Source organism: Lates calcarifer, linkage group LG10 (genome assembly GCF_001640805.2).
Source record: "Lates calcarifer isolate ASB-BC8 linkage group LG10, TLL_Latcal_v3, whole genome shotgun sequence".
NCBI lineage: Eukaryota > Metazoa > Chordata > Actinopteri > Centropomidae > Lates > Lates calcarifer.
In genome coordinates, this window is record NC_066842.1 from 7,200,503 (window position 1) to 7,220,369 (window position 19,867).

Sequence of the window (19,867 nt, forward strand, 5' to 3'; positions counted from 1 at the left end):
AGAGTGAAAATGACTTTTATCCGATAATGACATTTTGATTACAAACACAGATAATTAAGAAAACTTAAGGGATGTTTTTAACAGCTAGAAAGTTGAGCTCTTTTTTTCTCCTTTCCACACTGTAAGAAACTATCAGGACTCTGTGGATAAGAGGACCAAGAGGTATGGTTGTAATCTGCTTGAGGTCTGAGAAGGGCATTTAGGAATCATGAGGACACAGACGTTTACTCCCTTTGGTTATGTAAAAGACTCAGAGGGAGTGGCCCAAACGTGAAGGGGATCATTGCACCAGGTTCTCTCTGTGCTGGTGAGTCTGCATGCCATTGCATAAGACTCTTTTCGGACACATGTCCACGTATGCTGTCCTGAGTCCAAGGGATTTCTACCCACTCTGCCTAACTCTGTCGTCATTAGCATGACATGTGCCTGCGTGTTTGTGTTTCTGTCTGTCTACTCTAGGCTTAGACATTCTGGACATTTCATATTTTCAATGCGTCTGGTTAAAAATTGTTTAAATGAACCTTTTTTTTAATCACTGAGAGGATAAGACCCCAAAATAAAGTCTGCAATGTTAGATGGAATTCTAATTTTTATTCAGCACATTATCTAAAAACAAAGTTTATAAAGTCACAATAACATGAAAAAAAAATTAAAGGCTACATATTTCCTTTCAATCCAGCAACTTGAGTTTTAACCATGTCAAAATAGTAACAGTAGCACCTGAAAGAGTTTTGGTGTATGTGTTTATGTGTTTTGGTTTAAATTGTTTTCACTGACAAATTCTTTTTTTTTTTTTTTCATTTTATTTATTTATCTCTTACTATGATTACTGAATATTAGTTCAAAATATCATCTTGAGCAACATCTACCTAATATTATCTGGATCTATACCAGCTTTTAAATCAGATGTTCTATCCTAATCTATCTAAATGAATGGATTCTGTGTCAAATCTCTATTCTGATGATTCTGTGTGTTATCCTATTATGTTGCGTGTTGATTGGACAGATGTTCTGAAACAGCCAGATGGAGCACTGATGGGTGTGTTTTCGGATAGGTATAAGCCTTTATGAGCCAATATGTATAGTATTTCCCCTCATTGTATTTTGCAATATGACCATATTTTCACATCTGTTTATGTTAGACACATGCCTCTGTCTGCATGCAAACATTGCACTGGCAGTTGTGGAACTGTTCATCCTGGCTCCAGCAGAATAAAGGCAGTGATGAATAAAGCAACCACCTGTGTGTGTGTGTGTGTGTGTGTGTGTGTGTGTGTGTGTGTGCGTGTGCGTGTCATCCTGATGTAGAGCAGGCCTATTAGAGAAGGCCTATTAGGGCTCTCAGGAGTGCTGCATATGACCCTTTATGTGCCCCTTCTCCACTGCCAATCTCTAAAGAGGCCAGGAGAATAGATGGCCACCAGCGATAGCCATCGACAAGTAAGAGTTACTTAAAGGAGTGTCAGCGGGGATCAGTCAGAGGGGTTTAATATTAAATGAAGGACAGGCTCGAGTTCGCCCTCCTCTGTGAAGGGAGAACATTAAAGCCTCAATTACTGCTGGAACAGATAAGCAGCAATGCAAGGCACATGAAACACCCAAACATACAGTAGAATGGAGAATCAGTGTTTCCATTCATCTGTGACTGATAAAGGTAATATTTTAATAAGAGACTAATTCTACTTCTCTTCGAGCACAATTTTGCACAGACAGAGCTGAAAAGTGGTAGCTGCAGTTGCTATTTTTAATGACTCAACATTAGGCTTAGATGCTTAAATGATTAAATCATTTGAAGGCAAATGAGTTAAAGCACTGTAGAGGGGGGTAAATGTGTATGAATCATGGATGATTTAGGAGGAACGGGACCTTCCAGAGGTTGACGACATTAAGATTGTTTCCAGAAGTTGCACAGAAGGCCAAACAAAATGATTGTGCATATTCTTGGCCAGAACTGCCGAGTGAGCCGAGTCATGACCCAAAAGTGAGATACTGTGTTATATGTTGTGAACAAGTATGTGACCACTATTGATGCGTGTCTACATTTAAAAAAATGCACGGGTAAACAGGACGTATCAAGGCGCCACAGTCAAACTTGTGCTTTTGCATAAGGTCACACACTTGCAATAGGTAAGTGTTGCTATATGAAGCGCACCTCATCTCTTTACCTTTACTGGAAGTTAACAATCAGTCCCTTATAACCCTACACTATAGGGGTTGGCCATTGTTACCTAGGATCATAAACAGGCAGCTACTGAGGATAAAATCTCAGTGGAAACTTAGTAATCAGATGTAGTGGCTACTGTGAAGAATTTTACATGCCAGAAGAGTCTTTATACAGTATGTGGTTTGTTGTTTCATCCACAGAGTTTGTGCAGAATTTTACTTAAAACCTATTATGAAGCGAACTGAATGGAAGTCATTTGACCCAATGTGTTGGAGTCCCTTGGCCTTCAGGACACAAAACCATGATTATTTACTGCACAAGGACCAAGGTCTTCTTACACACAACATGGTATATGGCCTCTCAACTAATTAATGATGCAATTTAGCATGCATGTATAACTATAGTATACTATAATATAGTATATATAGTAATATAGTAGTATACTATAATATAGTATACTATAATCCTCCCAACACCCTTTCAAAGTGAGTTGGTAATAGGTCATAATAATAGTAATAGGTCATGATACTGTCATTACCCACAGAGAGTTTTCTTTAAAAAAAAAAAAAAACACTTTTGCATGATTCAGAGTGTAAACAGAGTTCAGTGGAGGTCTGTCAACAGAACTTCTATTATTATCATTCATATTTTCATCTAATCTGGGCTCTAAATCCATGAACTCAGGGTTTACTATGATGTCTGGGACTAAATTGTGGGATACTTCAGAAACCACAGAAGAGTTTTTATTTACATGTTAGGCAGTATTCTTGGCCATGACATAAATTTCCAAGAAAAGGGCAAGCTAACCACTACAGTGCACTTTTTACATTGTCACAACACTGAAAATTGTTTTTCATCACTTAAAATGTATCTTTCCATCATCCTATTATTCATTCTAGATACTCATAACTTGATTATTTTCAGACTTTAATAGCCAATGTGCTGAATACACTTGAATGAAAGCCTTAACCAGCATAGGGTAGAGTTTAAAAGGTTCAATTTAACTTAGATTTTTTGATACATTACTTAGATATCAAGCGGTTATTTCAGCTTATTTAACGTATTTACACTATATCTTGTTTTGTTGTTTTTTTACAGAATATATGACTAATGTGAAATGACACATGGTTTCTACCTGCAATTTAATACAATATACACTAAAATTAAATATTACACCATGCTAAAACATTCCAGTTTTATCACAGTCAAAGCATATAAACACCAACAAAGGAAAGACAGTGTTCCTGAGTGGCCATTAATAAAATGACTCATGCAAGTTATGTTTTAACAGTAGGTCAGCGTGCTCCTCCAGCAGGTCAGGTTAGCAGCATCAAGAAGGCAGCTCTATGTTTCATGCATGAGGTTGCTGACAGTATGGAAGAGCAGAAAAGACCAAGCTCATCAAGGCCAGAGGTGTGGTTGACCAGATCGTACTGACCTGCTTCTGTTAGGTTATCTTAAAGCAACCACAGACAGCTAGCAGGCCACAGACACCTCTCATTCTGTTACTGGGAACCAGAACATAATACTGGAAGGAGCTGTACTAGATGTAATTAACGAGAAAGAGACTGGAGCTGACAGAGACACCACACAGACTTGTGTGAGTCAGTTACTCAAGTTGTCTGTTGGATTAATTTTTAACAGCCTTTAGTGCTGATATAAAAGTTAAACCTCATTATGATTAGATTTACTTAGTTTCCTAAAGTTTGTATAAACCAGATATATTTCTTTAAGTAAGTGCTTAAGACTTTATTTTGCATGGTGTTTAGGGAGAATGTTTTCCCTCATCGCTCTTAACTGCATTTATTTACTATAATTCAGCCTTTTGAGCTCAAAGTGAGCTTGTCAACCTCTATGGTCACCTGTAAGGATGTCTGCTCATTCTGCACTGCTGCCAAAGTGACCTGAAGTCTGTACTGAAATCAGTATACACAGAGCCAGACAGGTACTCACACAAGGAAGTGGTAGAGGAAGCATTTCAGTCCAGCAGGTCTCTCTAGGAAGTTGTAAACATCCCCCTGCATGCTAGTCTTGATGTAAGGGCTGTGGAAATCCTTTTGATGGTGGTTCAGCCAGCTCGAACGAGGGAGAGGTGGTGGAACAGAGGTGATAGAGGGCTGGCTGTGTATCATCTGCAGCTCTGGGTCCTTTGTGTCTGCTGGCGGACAGCAGGGAATGCCTGATCCATTATTCACTGCTGTGGGGTCTAGTTCCAGTGAAACAGGAGAGTAGTGGCTTCTGTCAAGTGAAGGAGCCCGTAGGGCAGCGCTACTGGTTGTAGTGCCAGTGGAGGCTGCAAGGTCAGCATCCATCTCCTGGTCCAAGCTGAGGCTGAGACTTGTGCTGGCATATCCATTGGGACGACAACCTATGAAGGAGCTCCCCAACCTGCTGCCATAGTCGCGCTGGACGTGGCATGTCATGTGGAAGGAGCGAGCCCGTCTTTCCCCCATGTTGCCCCGCAGGATGGTCCAGTTCAGAGAGGGCCAAAGGAGACTTGAAAATTGTGTAAGGTTCTGGAGATTGTTACCAAGATCCAGGTAGAAGAGTGGAGTCCAGCAGGATAAGACACCTAGCTAGGCATGACTAGTTACCCCGCTCTCTCTGCTGAGCGGCTGAGTGTGTCCATACCTGCAGAGGAAGAAGTGACATGATCACAGAGATTGTATGACTGAAATCCCCATGAAAAATACAAGACATGGACACAGCTTAGTTTGCTGAACAACCATTACACTGCTTTAATACAAGTAATTGTGTTATGCTTTCAAAGGTTGTCAAAAAAGACATTAAAAAGTTGAAAGTTTTGACATTGTCAGTGTTACTGGAAGTGACTGTCTTTATGTGAACAGTCTAGCAGAAAAAATATCCTTACTTCACAAATGTCATCAGATTAGAATCTGGCAAATGCTGAAAGTGGTTCCCTTCAGCATGTTACTTTTGAACTGAAGCCATACGTGGATCAGAGACCTGTTGTACTTAATTCACAGATGCTAAGGGCTTTTCATTGTGTAACAGTCCTACTTCTGGCTCTAAGATATATCTACAGAATGTATGATGCCATGGTTTGTTTTTAAAGCTAAAAAAAGGAAAGGAAAAAAGAGGGGATTGCCATTTGTGACTAAGAAGTCATAGTGACATCTCTATGAACTTTTGCAAATGGTTACGGGCTATTACGTCGTGACTTCTGACCTGTGAACATAATAAAAGCATAACAGCTACGTAATATTCCCAGAACAGACTCATACAGTGAGTTAATGTGGCAGCCACAGGTCAGCACACAAGCCCATTTCCGCCAGCTTTCTCTCTGAGGATTTTCTATTGTAAAAACAGCATGCTGTTGCGTCGCACTTGATGGATGTCAAAACCTGCCCAGTTTCCCATCTGGGAAGGTAAAACAAATGTACAGCATCAATCTGCTACCATTTAGACAAAATAATCCAGTATTGTTTACCATCCTACAACAAACAATTTTAAGCCACTATATCTACCATGTGACCTTTCCTAACAGTTTCACAAAACATGTCACATCATCACAGAAGCTCAATCAATGTGTAACCAGGCAAAAATTAGACTGATTAAAGATGTGGGCAAACATGAATGACGGTTTGTCTTTCACTTAATTCAGTTTTTTTTTTTTTGTCTTTACAGTCAAGTTAGATCATGGTTAAAGTTGAGTATATTAATTAAGGACATATACAAATTCAAAGTGTCAAGAAAATGTTGATGTTACAAGCCAAAATTGTCAAAACCTCCATTATTTGCCTTTGAAAATAAGTGTAATGAAGTATGTGAGTCCAGGTGATTACCAGATATTATTGAGTTCGCTAGCTGAACATGCAACTATGATGGCAGGAGAAGATTTACAGTAGGTATAGAAAACAAGATTGCAAATTGTGCTAAAGGAGACACAAATCATGAATGCATCCTGAATACTGTGCAATATAAATTTGGAAATGGCAATGAACCCTTAACTTAGTCTAGACAGCATGACAGCTTGACAAAGACTTTTGCCATATGCCATGTCCAACCCTCTTTTACTCCTTTGGGACTTATATTCAAAGTGTATCAAAGTTAAGCAGGTGACTCAGTATCTTCCCTGGAAAGACACTGAAGCAGGTAGTGTGATAGATGGCCGGATGTTGCCTAAATGGATCGGAAAAAGTCTGATGGGACAAGAGAGGTAGGTTAATTGGAGGCAGCCACCCCCGTCCATATCTGTCCTCAGCTGTGGACGAAGTGATGACAGGAGCCACATGCGCTGCTGTCTCCAATGTAGATAGAGTTTCTACCTTTAAAACTACACAGTCATGAGACACACAATGAACTGTCAGACATGCATAGGCTGCTGAGGGACTCTACAGTTACAGAGTATTGTGTGACTTTCCGTTAAACCGAACCGACCCTGGCATGCTACCCATAGCACAAATTAAATAACCGCACGTGGGTAAAATAAATGAGGTACATTTAGTATTCAGCTTACAATTTAGCACTAAAAACCTCACTTTTCTTCTTTTCATCTGATACACTTAACTCCTGAAATCAGTCAAAAAAGCACTGTCCGCGTCTGTTTAATGAAGCTGCATAACAAGCAAATGTTAAGTCAATATTTGCATCAATTGATGCTGAACGCTACTGTTCGCAGCTGAGGCCTTGAAGAATTTAACACAAAGATGTTTGAAATCTTACCTTAAACTCCAAAAACACATCTCAAGTTGTTATCGGAGGAAAATAAAATGTAAGTATCTCTAAAGCTAATTCTTTTTTTTTTTCTTTTTCTTTTGCTCTTGATGAAAACAAGATCCAGTCATAAATAAACTTAATTACATAAGTTTGAAATTATCTTCCAGCGTTCAAAAACACAGGTGGCATCGAAAATACAGTGAAAGCACAAGTCTTCAATCGGCTGCTGCCTGCAGGACCTGTCCCTTTGAAGTGCATCGCAGCTTGTGCCTGGACAAGTGCTGCGTTCAAGGGTTAGCAAAAATTTGGTAATAAGTGTTACCCTGGCGATCTTTTATCATTGCCAAGAAGCCAAGATGCAAAATTGGGTAGTAGTACATATGGGAAGAAGTTAAATGTTTTGCAGGAAAAAAAAGTAATTTATATAATATGATATATATTGGGATAATTACTTCTGATAGAGTAGGAATACATGCCAATATGAAATACTGAGAGAGAGTGAATTTTGTGCCAAATTTGATATTAAGTGTTTTCTAATTGAAGTAGGACTGAAACCAACAATTACTTTAATCACGGATTAGTCTAGCTTTTTACATGTAATCATATAGTTTCTTTAAAAAAAAACTGTGACAAATATCAGCCCTGCAAAGTTTTCATGGGCCCTAAAAGCCTCAGATTTACTGAGATAGCTGCAAACAGCAATGCATAAGCACCATAATTTGATTAATTGCGATTATTTTATAGGAATTTGCAATACTAAGGTATAATATTAAATAACATGAGGGGAAATCTAGTTTTGTGAGCCCTCATTATGTTTAATGTTCAAATTACCACGCAATAACTGATAGACAGGACACCTGGGCCCAGGCAATAGGTGAAGGGTCAAAGAGTCTGCAGCTACTTATTGCCCTGATTAACTGATTAGCCCAGTCGTTCACTTTGGCATGATTTCTTCTAACTGGGTCTGGGTCTGCACGTGTAATGTTTCCATATGAGCACCATGATGAGTATGTAGCTTAAAAATTGTTGTACAAATGCACTTAAAAGAGAAAACAAAACCAGTCAGTTTTAGCCCCACCTGAAACTATCTGTGTCAGCTACAACCTGGCTGCTGGCCAACCACAACACAAAAAATCAGGCAAATTTCTTTGCAAACTTACCCAACATGCAGACTCTTCCTAAAGGTCATTTTACCTGAATAAATATCTGCACTTAGGTCCAATATTCCCGCCACCCCTTCAAATGTAGTGAACTGTGTAAAAACAACACAGAATACCATACACATTTTTAAGTGTGTTCAAACCGGTTTCACCCGAAAACAAGACTTCGCTTATGCTGCCGTGGGAGTGTTTTCAGGGAGTATAACCACAGGGCAAAGCTTGTTTTGAAACTTCGATTTTACGAGGGTTTTTGAACGCACCACATGTTTCAAAAAGCAGCAGCTGGCAGAGCCGCTGGTCACATGTGGATACAGATAATACACCAGTGTGTAAACACAGATGAAGAAGGGTTGTTGTCATTCATTTTAATATTTCTCTATTAACGTATTACCTCAGCTTGAATTATATCCTATCATACCCCATGAGTTGCACAGTTAGATTAACCTCCTGGGGGAGTGAGATGATTTATTGTTTAATCTATTATCTGAGCGAAAATTCATTAGAAACAAACAATAAGTTTGTTAAAGGAAAAATACAAACAACAACAACAACAACAAAAACTCAACTTGCTTGTATTTTAACTGTTGGTCACAAAAAGCGAAAATTTGTGTTCGCTCTGTTGTCATGGAATAATGTGTATTTTCTTCTCTGCTACGTTCTGATATTTATACATTAAACAATCAATCGATTATTAAAGAACAAAACTGTCAGGTGTATTGACAATGAAAATAGCCTAATTGTTGGTTGCAGCCAAGGAACTCTCTGATGGAATAATACTTAATACCTTACCCAGGGCTTTCTTCGTGTTATTTACTACAAAAAATGAAACTATCTGATAAAACACATGGAATAAACAGATCATATACAACATAGGTTGAAACAATTCCGGTTCTTAAAACTAGGTTTTGACTAGAGAGTATCAATCCTGCCTTGATGATCTATGATTCGACACCTGCTTTCACCTGTAGGAGGCACTAAACACTCACTGCGCTAACTTAAACCATTCGCCTTTCTCGTCTTTTGTCCCCTGGCTGGCTTCCGTAGTCATTGGGAAAACATGGCTTCACACACAAGCAAGGCACTTCTGTGCCTAGGTCGAATAAATGTTCCTGGCCTTGGACGTCAGACATTAGTGAGCAGGGTCACGTACGCGACGGCTTTGCCTGTGAAGTTTACTGCTCGAATGAATGGTGAGTTTTATCGTCGCTAGTTCACGATGATTCAGAAGAACCACAGCTGCACGCTAAGCTAGCTGGTTGAAATGCTGTTACCAAGGCCAGATCAGCTTCCTCCTGTCCTCTAACAGTGATGTACCTCTGTAGTTACGAGTGTCTCTCAAACTTGGATGACAAACTAGTTATATGTGCAAAATCACGTGCGACTATAGTAATCGCTCTCCCGTAACTGCTGGTCTGTTATGTCACTACCTGGATGGCATTTTCTGTTTTCCCATCATTATTTACCGTCATCCACAGAATGAGACGAGAAATTAAGATACAGTCTCTAGAGAAGGGATGCAATCTAAAAGAACTACAGTATAGAGAGTTTATCACACAGCTACAGCTAACAATTATTGTTTTATATTAAATTAGTGAAACTCCTGATTATTTTCTTGTTTAACTGACTTAATTGCTCGATCTTAAAATCAGTAAACTTTAAACTTTAGTAAACTTACAGTTTACTAAAGTTTAAAGTGATGGCATCAAATCACCTGTGTGGTCTCACTCCACAAAACCAAATGTATCCAGTTAACTATAATAAACAACAAAGACTAAAAGCAAAACAAATACTCATGATTAAAGAGCTGCAACTTGGTGAATGCTTGGCATGTTTGTGTGTAAAATGACTCAATGACAAAAAATAATAATTAAAAAAATCAACCTATTTTAATTCTAATAGTTCTAATTCATCATATATTGTACATCATATATTGTATATTGTACACATCGTAGAACTTAAAAACTGTTACCACGTTAACATTTTGCACATTAAAAAAGTGAATATGTGTGTGGCTAAAGGTAATTATATCTTAAATTTCAGGCCCTCTTAGAAGTGGAAAAGGATCCTTTAACAAAAGAATCAAGAGAGAAGTAAGTGTGCTGCATTTGTCTGTTCCCCAAGGCTATATTTAACAAAGATGTATGCATTTTCTGATGAAACAGGAAATTTATGAGATTACTGTCATAAATGTTAATGATATCCATGAATGAATTTGTCATGGTGAGGTTTTTTTGTTTGTTTTTTTTTCATTGATAAAGCTTTCTTTGTCATCTTTGCTTTGGGGAATCAGGAAGGGCAGCACAGGACAGAAAAGATGGCGGTGGATCAGGACTGGACTGCAGTTTATCCAGTAGCAGCCCCTTTCAAGGCAAACGCTGTCCCCCTGCCTGTGAGGATGGGCTACCCAGTGAAGGGAGGCGTTCCTCCAGAGAAGAAAGGCAACCTGGAGCTAATCAAGGTCAGACCCAATAACTTACATTAGGTCACAGGATAAGAACTAAAGGTGAACAGACACGGCTGGTTGCAGTTAAAAGATATTAAAGAAGAAATTCGATGATTACATAAATATGCAGTTTCCATTAGATAAATAAATAAGGACTATAAATGCTTATGTATTAGACATCAAATTAAGCTTTATGGCTATTTGCACATAATTCAAACTGATTAAGAGCTTCTACAGACTAAACTTGGCCACATACAGTTGACTGTGGGCTGTGTCTGTTGTGAGCTATCTGTATATCTTAGCATTTACCTCGTAGTATTCATTATGACTAGCTGAGTTAATTGTAGCAGGGCAGTGCTCCTGCAGCACTGATAGAGCACTATTTTGCTCTGCTGCATGACTCTGATGGCCCTGTCTCTGTGCCCGGATTACTGAGCTGCTGTGTCCAGACACCAGCTGCTCCATCTGGACTTGAGCCACTTGCAGATTCACCACTTTCACCCGCCACAGCTGGAACTCTGCAGTGCAGCCAAAAAATATGATTTCATTCTCTCACTCTGCCACGACAGGCTAAACTGCCGTGCCTCTGCACATGAAATGAATAATATGTATGTAATGTTAGTATATGTATATATATAATGTAGGTTACTTTTTAAAGCATAACTCATAGATGTTTTTTCCATCCATACACAAGCCAATATTGTGACCTATGAGAAATGTATTTTTGAAATGTATGTATTTGTATAATTATATAAAGGATAGATTTAGATTTAGACTTTGGTCACCATGCCCTTTAAAACCAGTGAATTTTGAACTAATCTAGTGATGGAGAGATATTAAAACTGCTGCATATTTTCAGATTTTTGTTGCATGAGCAGTTCTGCATTTTAACGTTCACGTAACCTATCACTCTTAATCTCTTTCAGATACCAAACTTTCTGCATTTGACACCAACAGCCATCAAGAAACACTGTGAGGCTCTGAAACGTAAGTTCTTCATTTTATTGTGAAGAGAAAGCTATTTCTTATTTTGTGGCATTGGTCAGAAGCTACTGTAATAAAACGGCAATTACTTTAAAACAAATAAACACACGTGTTTCGCATATTTAAAATTGTCTTTACCTGCTGTCAGAATTCTGTACAGAGTGGCCATCTGCCTTGGACACAGATGCTAAATGCAACGAGCACTTCCCCATTAAAGTAGAAAGCACAAACTACGTGTCTGCTGGCCTGTCTGTCAGAAACCCTTCAGCTCGTGTCGTTCATCTCAAAGTGAGTTTCTCTTGCTACACAATTTTTTTATTTCACTTTCTATTCTGAATTTTTTACTTGAGGACACTGACTTTTAACTCTGTTCTGTCAGTGTATAGAAAGTCAAGTGTGGAGAAATATGACATGAGAAATGAGATTAGAGATTTACAGAGATGCATAATCACCAGCTGACATCATGTGCCTGTGACTTATATAGAGACCTGTTCATTGTCCATTGACCTCAAACCTAAGAAATGATGCCATCAAGTCTGCAGAGATTAGTCCTATAGAATAATTTTGTATATAAGCATGTGCTGAGGCTCTATTGTTGTTCTTGTGTTAGTTTCTTGGTTCTTAGTTTTTTGGAAAAGTGTTTTTTTTAGCAACTTCATATTTTCTCAGAAAGAAGAAACAAAACATTTGTCATTGACGCATTTGTTGAGACATTTTAATATTCCTCTTAATCCGCCCACTACCACCACTAATCCATAGATATACAATCCTCCTCACAGACCAGAGTGAATACATGTAAACACATAAAAACATGAAACAGGCACAGTCCATAAAAAAGAAGACACACACTTAAGATTCATGTAGGAACTCAATTCAGACATTCTCCACATCAGTAATAATGTTGGCTTTGTTTTTCAGTTGAATAGGATAATATAAAGGGCAAAACAAAGCAAAAAACTATTTTCTTATGCTGTTTTTTTCATATGTGAGTAATAATACTGTTTTTGTTTCTTGGATGTGGCCACATTATTACACAAGTTAATTGCTCAGGCTTTTTCACTCTCAAACATGTCAGTAGAAGCCCTGCCTTACAGCCCAGACATTCAGGAACTTCAGCTGTTTTTGACACATTTGTAAAGTTGGAAATGTGTCATTTTTACCATTAATCATCAGCCATCTGTTCCACCAACACTTTGCCTTAGATTATATCAGCAAGGTAGGAATTATTCAGACATTAATCCTAGTGGATTAGGCAGGAAGAGAGATTGGAGAGCAAATCTCACACAGTTAGGTTCCGAGTCCAGAGCAAATGGACCAAGCCCCCATTTTCACTTAATAAAAACTGATTCAATGTTTGAATGACGAGCATACACCATAGGGTTGCCTTTAGTTATTTTGATGACAGAGACTGAGGAAAATCCTGGAAACAAAATCTGTGGCATGGATTGATCCAGAAACACACATGGGTTAAGAGACTTAACTGTCTCTTAAAAGTTAAGTACATAGAATCCATACACATGTACCTTGTATTATCTATAAATGCATTTCTGCATTGTATAAATCGTATAAGTCAGAGCCATGAAATGCAATGTAATCAAGGAATAATCTGTTGTTTTCCCAGTATCTTCTCTACAAGAGGCTTAGAGGTTACTCTGGGCCACAGCATGAATTCTGTGATTTCATCTGTAAAAAGCATGGTATTTTAATCAACACAGTCAAAGCTCTGTATAGGTAAAAATACAAATATTGTCCTTTGTTTGTGTATTTAAAGAGATAGGTATGCAGCCAAGAGAGAGAGTTCAGCATTCAATCACCTCTGTGCTAATCTTTTTGCCATTGTGTATTTATCTTTACATGCTGATAATGTATCCATCCTATGGCCTTATGTGGAAAACTGCCTAAATGATTTCTGATTATTTATGTTCCTCCTATGATAATCTTTGCCTACACAGGTAAAGCTGTCCAGCTTGAATCTGGATGACCATGCACGCAAGAAAATGGTCAAACTTGTTGGGGAGAGATACTGCAAAGATACTGATGTTCTCACCATCACAACCAACAGGTAAACACTGCCTCCTTAGAGTTCGGTGTATCTAATAATAAAGTGAGGAAATATCAACAAATGCCCTTAAATCTCTTCGCTTTTCTTTTCCTCCCTCTCTTTTCCAGCTGCCCACTCGAACAACAGAATTATGACTATGCCATGTACCTGCTAACTGTCCTTTACCATGAGTCTTGGGTGAGTAGTAGTTTTTTTCTCCACTCAGCTGTGTCCACTAAACCTGACTGACTGAAGCTCAAGCAGACAGATACATCAGTTACAGTGACCAGAGAGAGAAAGAATTCTCAGTGATTAATAAGGTATTACAAAAGTCTAAATGTCAGACTGTGTGAGACAGCCCATTCAAAGATCGATCTTCAGCTCCTACCTTGACTCCTAACCAGCTCTACCAGGGGTTTAGCTGAGACACCTGAGCCTGTTCTCTGTCCACACTCATCACAGGTCTCCTGTGACTTTGGCCTTTTCCTCAGTCTCTCTTTTTGTTTACAGACCTTTCTTTCAATAAGTATCCATTCATTTAAAGGCTGGTTGCTCTTTGGCATTACTTGTACTGAAGTACCCTTTGAGAGGGTTGTTTGAGGTCAGATGCGTGATGCATCTGACCTCAAACAATGGCTGATCTTATACATTGTAGCATTGTGATGTATTATGTAAATCAATGGAGAACATGATCCCTGCTGTAATTTTACGGGGTGGTGTTAGCATTAGCGCATTTTTAAGAAAATCAGCAAATATTTTTTTCCCCTTCATCTGCGTCTTCTGTGACATTTACATCCTGCTAGCGCAGTGGCACAGTACTTTTTACCAGAGGAATTCTTGTCCATCTTGCTCTGCGATCTGAGAGACTAAGCCCATTAGGGAGGTATCAGAGTTGAATGGGCAGAGGGATGGCAAACAGCAGCATTGTCCATTTGACATTTCCCCACAGATGAGGGGAACAGACTCCCCTATCAGGTGTTGACCCTGATACTCATTTGCATTAAGCCAACCATGCCACATCAGTGAAGTCTGCCACCAGGTCATTAGCCTGGGCGCTGATCGCATGAATTTGCAGCCAGCCACATAAAAGAAAGCGACTCCCCCTGTTGCGCAACCTCTGCCTTTAGGAGCCCACCCGCCCCCGTCATGGCTTACTCACATTAAAAGAAAATCTCTCAGCTGGGAAAGGTGTCCAAGCCAGGAGGCAGAACACTGTCCGTTGCCCTTTTGGACACACAATGGAAGGCACAGTGCTTGTCCAGCAGGCTTGTGGAAGCTGTGAGAGTGGCATAGCGTTCAGGTTGTAATGCTAGCCCACAAAGAGATCAATTGTTTGTAGCCACTGAGGTGATTTTTATCTCCCCACTCAGGGAGACCAGCCTTCTCTGCTAATTCCAGTGTGTGCTAATCTAGGCCAGCGTTGGGGCTGACTGCTCAAAGCTGCTTCCAGCATGAAGGGACGTTTACCACTAGAGGCACTCTGCCTCCTCTTGTTGCCTTTCATGCCCAACACCTGTCACTTTTCCCTCACTGAAAATATAAATGCTATTTGGCAGGAACATAAACTCAATTGGGAAAACAGGTGGCCATTTGTCTATGGGCAAGTTATCAAATACTCAGACTACTTAGTGATGGATGCATTTCTGTTTTAAAATCACATTATAAACTAAGTGTAAGAGGATAATACAGATCCTTCATTTCAGCAAGACATGCTGAAAATGTTTTGATCCAAAAGTACTCAGTTTAGTCAGTCTTTATTATTTCAAAGGAAGCTACTGGTCTATTCCCAGGTATCCAATGCTCTTCACTCACCTAGGGCCTGGACCTGATCCAGACGGGATGTTATGCTGATCTGATATGTATAGCCATAATGATGGTCATTAACCTCAAACACCTGGAGAGCAGCGGAGCTGAGGTTCTGTCGCTACTCAGCTTAAAGCTGCTGCACAGTGGAGCCTATTGTTCTCCAGGGAACGTGATGACAGCTAGACAGGCAGCAAGCAGAGCACTACATATGGAGAAATACTATCTCTGTGAGAGGAGCATCAAAGACAGGATGAGGGGTGACCAAGGACCCCTCATATTTTACATCTGTTGCCATACTGTGTTCCAAATTAGAGGCCTAGCCTGAAACTCAAAAGATTATCATAAACATACTGCTTAATGAAATGTACACAGTTAAAATCTAATGCTATGCATTACCCTGTTTTCAGTCAAGTTGGGTAAATTTTCCATCTGCATATAAAGGTAACAGATGCTCTGTTTTTGTCATTCCTCAGAAAGTAGAAGCCTGGGAGGCTGAGAAGACCGTGGAAGACATGGAGGAGTATAGCTGGGAGGACAGCCCGTCCCAAAAAAATATCTTGGATATGTTAGTGCGCATGAAAGTGGCCGGGGAAGGAGAAGGCAATGAAGTGCGAGAGCAGCTGCTGGGAAGAAAAGAGGTGCAGGAGTACAAGGACTCAGTCACAAGGCTGAAGAATGAGGGAGACAGCGAGAGCAGCGTGCTTCAGTACAAAGAGGCTGTCAAGAAAGTACTCAACCTGTGATATAGCTTAATGTACAAATGTATTTACATGAAGACAGACCAAGAGCAACAAAATCTACAAAAGCATTTTAAATACATTTCAGATACATCTGCATACCAGTAACAAAAGCAAGAGTATTACTGTAGATTATTACTGTTCCTCAACTAATGTATTTATTTTCCAAAATTAATCTGCTGTCCTATTAGGTGCACAATGCTGTCTTTAATACAAAAATAAAAGTCTGATGTTTTCTATTATTAATTAGTGTTCTGTCTTTGAAGTTGGAAAATTGAACGTTTGTGTGCATGACAGGTAAAAGCTTTTATGTAATAAAAGCCTCATTGAGATCAGTTCCTAGCCCAACTTGAGCTCCCGTCCCACTCTCTTTACTGTCAGATCGAGGAGTGGGACCCCAGTGAAAGGATGCTTTCAGCAGCAGACCGTTGAAAAGTACCTCACCCTTCCTAAAGAGGTTTGGTCTGTGGTCCACTTTTAGGTCAGGAGAAACCCAATGCACTGAGAGGTGTTCTCAACTGCGGGAGGGTTAAACACCAAAGGCCATGAGGCAAAAGGTAGTCCTCCTCTAGCCTCACAAAGGACAACACATTGTTGACAATCTGAACAATCCTTGAATTATTGCAGTTTTTTTTTTTTCTTTTTTGCTTGGAAACACCCAAGTCCCACTTAAGACCAGTGTAGACAACTGGCGAATGTTCTTGAGGTTTGGCATCAACATCAGTTTAAACTCACTGAAGTGCATCAGAATATAGGTCAGCCAAACGTACATCATATCGTCTTTCTCCAGGCAAATTGCTGTGGTCAAATACATTTGGGTGAATTTGGGTCTTCTGTCAAAAGTCATTGAGTCAAAAATGAAACCAAAATCATGGCAGAAATGTGTTTGGTAATCAGATCTACACCATAAAATACCGCTGCCTGTTCAGTGTAAATATACAGTATTTCAGCCTCACTCTATCAGTTGACAGTAACTACATTTCCATCCCTATCTGCTCAAAATAAAGCAATATAAAGCCATATCTGCAATTTGAGTAATGCAGTGTGTGAAAATTGATGTTTTACAAAAATATGATGGTAAAAACACTAATTTAGATCAAATGTCTTTTAATTCTGGATTCATTCATTCATAAAATCAATGTAAACAAAAGAGACATGTTAGTTGTCATTTTTTTTCCTTGGATCCTCTTTCAGGAGCTCTCTCGGACCAGCACATACTTAATCAGACGCATGGAGCCTCTTTTCCCTCTCCATGATGTTTGGTAGCGTCCCATCCTCTTCCTCTGACCCCTCCAGCTCACAACCAGCAGGATGGAGCAGCAGCAGCTCAGCAGCACTGTGATACAGATGGCCACTGCTACCAGCAAGGTGTGGGCAGCTACGTGCCACCCGGGTCCCAACCCGCCTAAGGTGTCCTCTCCGCTGACTCCCTGGCCTTCCTCACTGCCTGCAGTGTGGTTCCTCCCTAGGCTGCCCTGGGTGTCATTGGGGTATTGCTTGCTGCTCTCTATGTTGCCCATGAGGGCTATGGAGGTTGGAGGGTCGGTGGCTGACTGAGAGAAGGTGGTGGGGTAGGTGGGGATGGATGTGGAGGGCCGTGTGGTTGTGGTAGAAAAGACAGGAGTCGTCTCTGGATTGTAACGGTCGAGGGTGGCAGCTGAGGTGGATGAAGGAGATGTAGTAAAGCTGGGTGCAAGAGAAATGGTGGAGGTGGTTGTTGGGGCTGTTGTTTGCGCATGGTTTCCCAGGACTGTCAAAGGAGCAGCTGAAGTGGAAGACAATGCAGTTACAGTTGTGGAGATTGTTGCAGGCTGGCTGGTGCTCTGCAGCGTAGTGGCTGCAGCAAAGGCTATGGAGGTGGAAGTGGTGGGTGGTGGTGAGCACTCTGCTGGTTGTGGTGGTGGGTTTAACTGTTGGTGCAGACGTTAGAGGCAGGACAGCAGGTGGAGGTGGATGTATGAACTGGCGCTTGTCTGAAGGCAGTGGCTCTGAGGCGTTGACTCGACCGTAGTGGTGGGGTAACACACGTACATTGGAGGTGAAGTGTTTTCCAAACACCAGCAGATCGGGATCCACTCCTGGGACATGAAGAGATTCATTAGTTGTTGTTTTTTTAAAAAAAAAAACATATCGGCTTTACTAATTAAAAAGATTAAGAACTGTTTTTGCTGTTATTATTATTATTAGTAGCAGTAGTTGTGGGTCTCAGTAGTGGAAGAATTAATCAGAACTTAAGTAAATTTAGCAATATCATACTGAGGAAATAGTCCTACAATTAAAATTGTAAAAGTAAACAAGTACTTTTGATACTTCTAAGTGTACTTTTGAAGTACACTGCAGTGCTCTTCAAAGTATCAGAAGTGAAAAAACTTTTATGTACATAAAAAATTGCCCCTATCAGTACTGTACTATTATATATTATGTTATATGATTGCAGTTGGTCAAATTGGTGATAAATTTAACTAATGCTGGGTAGTTTTTAACAGATGTTTGATAGGATGAGCACATGCTCTGTAGGCAAAATCTGACTCTGCAAAGTAACCAGTAAAAACTGCGGCATTTACCTCTGAAATGCAGTGGAATAAAAGTATAAAGTGGCAGAAAATGGGAATACTGAAGCAAACTACAAGTAACTCAAAATACTCTGTTATTAATTAAATCTACTACTTACTTACTTTCCACTACTGTTAGGTTTAAAAGTAATAATAGGCTACAGCAGAATTAGTTTGTATCTTATAGTCAAAATTAAGAGTACTTTTTTGCATGTTTCAGGCTCCAGTTTTAGTTGCTATGTATATAGGGAGATGTATTTTGAAATATATACACATATAACCAGACTGTATAAGTTTGGTTTAGAATACTAAGGGGAAAAACTTCTCAGTGTTTTATTATTGATTAGAACCCACTTACTTACCCTTTGTGATATTGTACAGAACAACGTTGCCCCTGTGACTGAGAATACAGCTCTCCAGTGTTGGACAGTGCAGGTGGAAGCAGTTCACGTTTTCTTGAGTGGTATCGTAGTGAAATATAGCCAGGTTACAGGAGACTGTAAGAGTCAAGGCGACAATTAATGTGGAATGTGTGTGTAGAGGATCAGTGGAGGCATAATGTACAGTTATAAATGATCGAAAAGGCATAGAACGTCAATGCATAGTTCAATTCTTGTGGGTCTATCACGCTGGTAAAGAAGTGTTATACTCACAGTTTCTCGTGAGGCAACAGGTGCGGCTGCATTTCAGCGCGGTCTCCTCTTGGTAATACTTCAAAAGCTGCGCTCCTCTCCTCTGAGACTCCTCGATATCGATGAAAATCCCCGGGAAACGTCGAATCCAGCAGTTTTTATAATAAGATGTCGGCGAGCACCTCGACTCAGTGTGGCACACCACACTCAATACCGTCAGCAAACCCCATGTGACATTCATTGCGCGTAATGTAAATCAGACCATGTTAAATTACAATCTGGGCAAAGCATCGACATGTCTGGGAGGCTGATTACTAGGAGTTGACAGGTATGAAGTGGAGCCAGTGGTCTGGTTTTACTGGTACCAGTCCCTCTCCAGGTGAGTCACAGCTACGCACCTGGAGGAGGTGGAGACCCAGCCGTGCGTAAGGCGTCCAAACTGTGCCATGGCAGTTATACAGACTTACCGAGCACCGTGTTAGGCGCACCATACTAACACTAGGTTGGGCCTCCCTTTTCTCCCATAGCAGCCTCACTTCTGCATGGCATGGTTGTGGTAAGTTATGAAAGTTCATTGTTGACCTTGTAAATAGAAACTGGAAAAATCTATTGTTTCCAAGGTCAAAAATTGTGGTTTGCAGTGAGGTTAAATTCAACCACAGTTAAGT

At 40.0% G+C, this 19,867-nt stretch overlaps 3 protein-coding genes across 3 annotated transcripts in view; 1 reads left to right on the forward strand and 2 right to left on the reverse strand.

The window, feature by feature from the left end:
• Positions 1–4,749, reverse strand: part of kcnq1.2 (potassium voltage-gated channel, KQT-like subfamily, member 1.2) — a 149,545-nt gene extending 144,796 nt beyond the window's left edge. Inside the window, exon 1 of the mRNA XM_018675946.2 lies at positions 4,118–4,749. Coding sequence (XP_018531462.1) covers positions 4,118–4,617 — 500 coding nt within the window. The 5' untranslated portion in view covers positions 4,618–4,749. The remainder of the gene's footprint in view (positions 1–4,117) is intronic.
• A 4,285-nt stretch (positions 4,750–9,034) lies between these two features.
• On the forward strand, positions 9,035–16,261 carry mrps35 (mitochondrial ribosomal protein S35). The gene is made up of 8 exons (XM_018675952.2): positions 9,035–9,194; positions 10,045–10,094; positions 10,295–10,462; positions 11,374–11,434; positions 11,580–11,719; positions 13,384–13,493; positions 13,601–13,670; positions 15,752–16,261. The coding sequence occupies exons 1-8, from the start codon at positions 9,062–9,064 to the stop codon at positions 16,019–16,021; spliced, it is 1,002 nt and encodes a 333-aa protein (XP_018531468.1). The 5' UTR covers positions 9,035–9,061; the 3' UTR covers positions 16,022–16,261.
• A 107-nt stretch (positions 16,262–16,368) lies between these two features.
• LOC108883077 (MANSC domain-containing protein 4) lies at positions 16,369–19,616 on the reverse strand. Its single transcript, XM_018675950.2, is given in 4 exon segments — positions 16,369–17,859; positions 17,861–18,093; positions 18,930–19,064; positions 19,221–19,616. Coding segments are annotated over 4 exon segments (1,242 nt in total). The 5' UTR covers positions 19,441–19,616; the 3' UTR covers positions 16,369–17,205.
• Positions 19,617–19,867: the final 251 nt, after the last annotated feature.

Coding starts and splice junctions, on each gene's coding strand:
- mrps35 (XM_018675952.2), top strand. CDS start 9,062: ATGGCTTCACACACAAGCAAGGCACTTCTGTGCCTAGGTCGAATAAAT. Junction 9,195..10,044: donor GTTTACTGCTCGAATGAATG/GTGAGTTTTATC, acceptor CTTAAATTTCAG/GCCCTCTTAGAAGTGGAAAA. Junction 11,720..13,383: donor CTCGTGTCGTTCATCTCAAA/GTGAGTTTCTCT, acceptor TTGCCTACACAG/GTAAAGCTGTCCAGCTTGAA.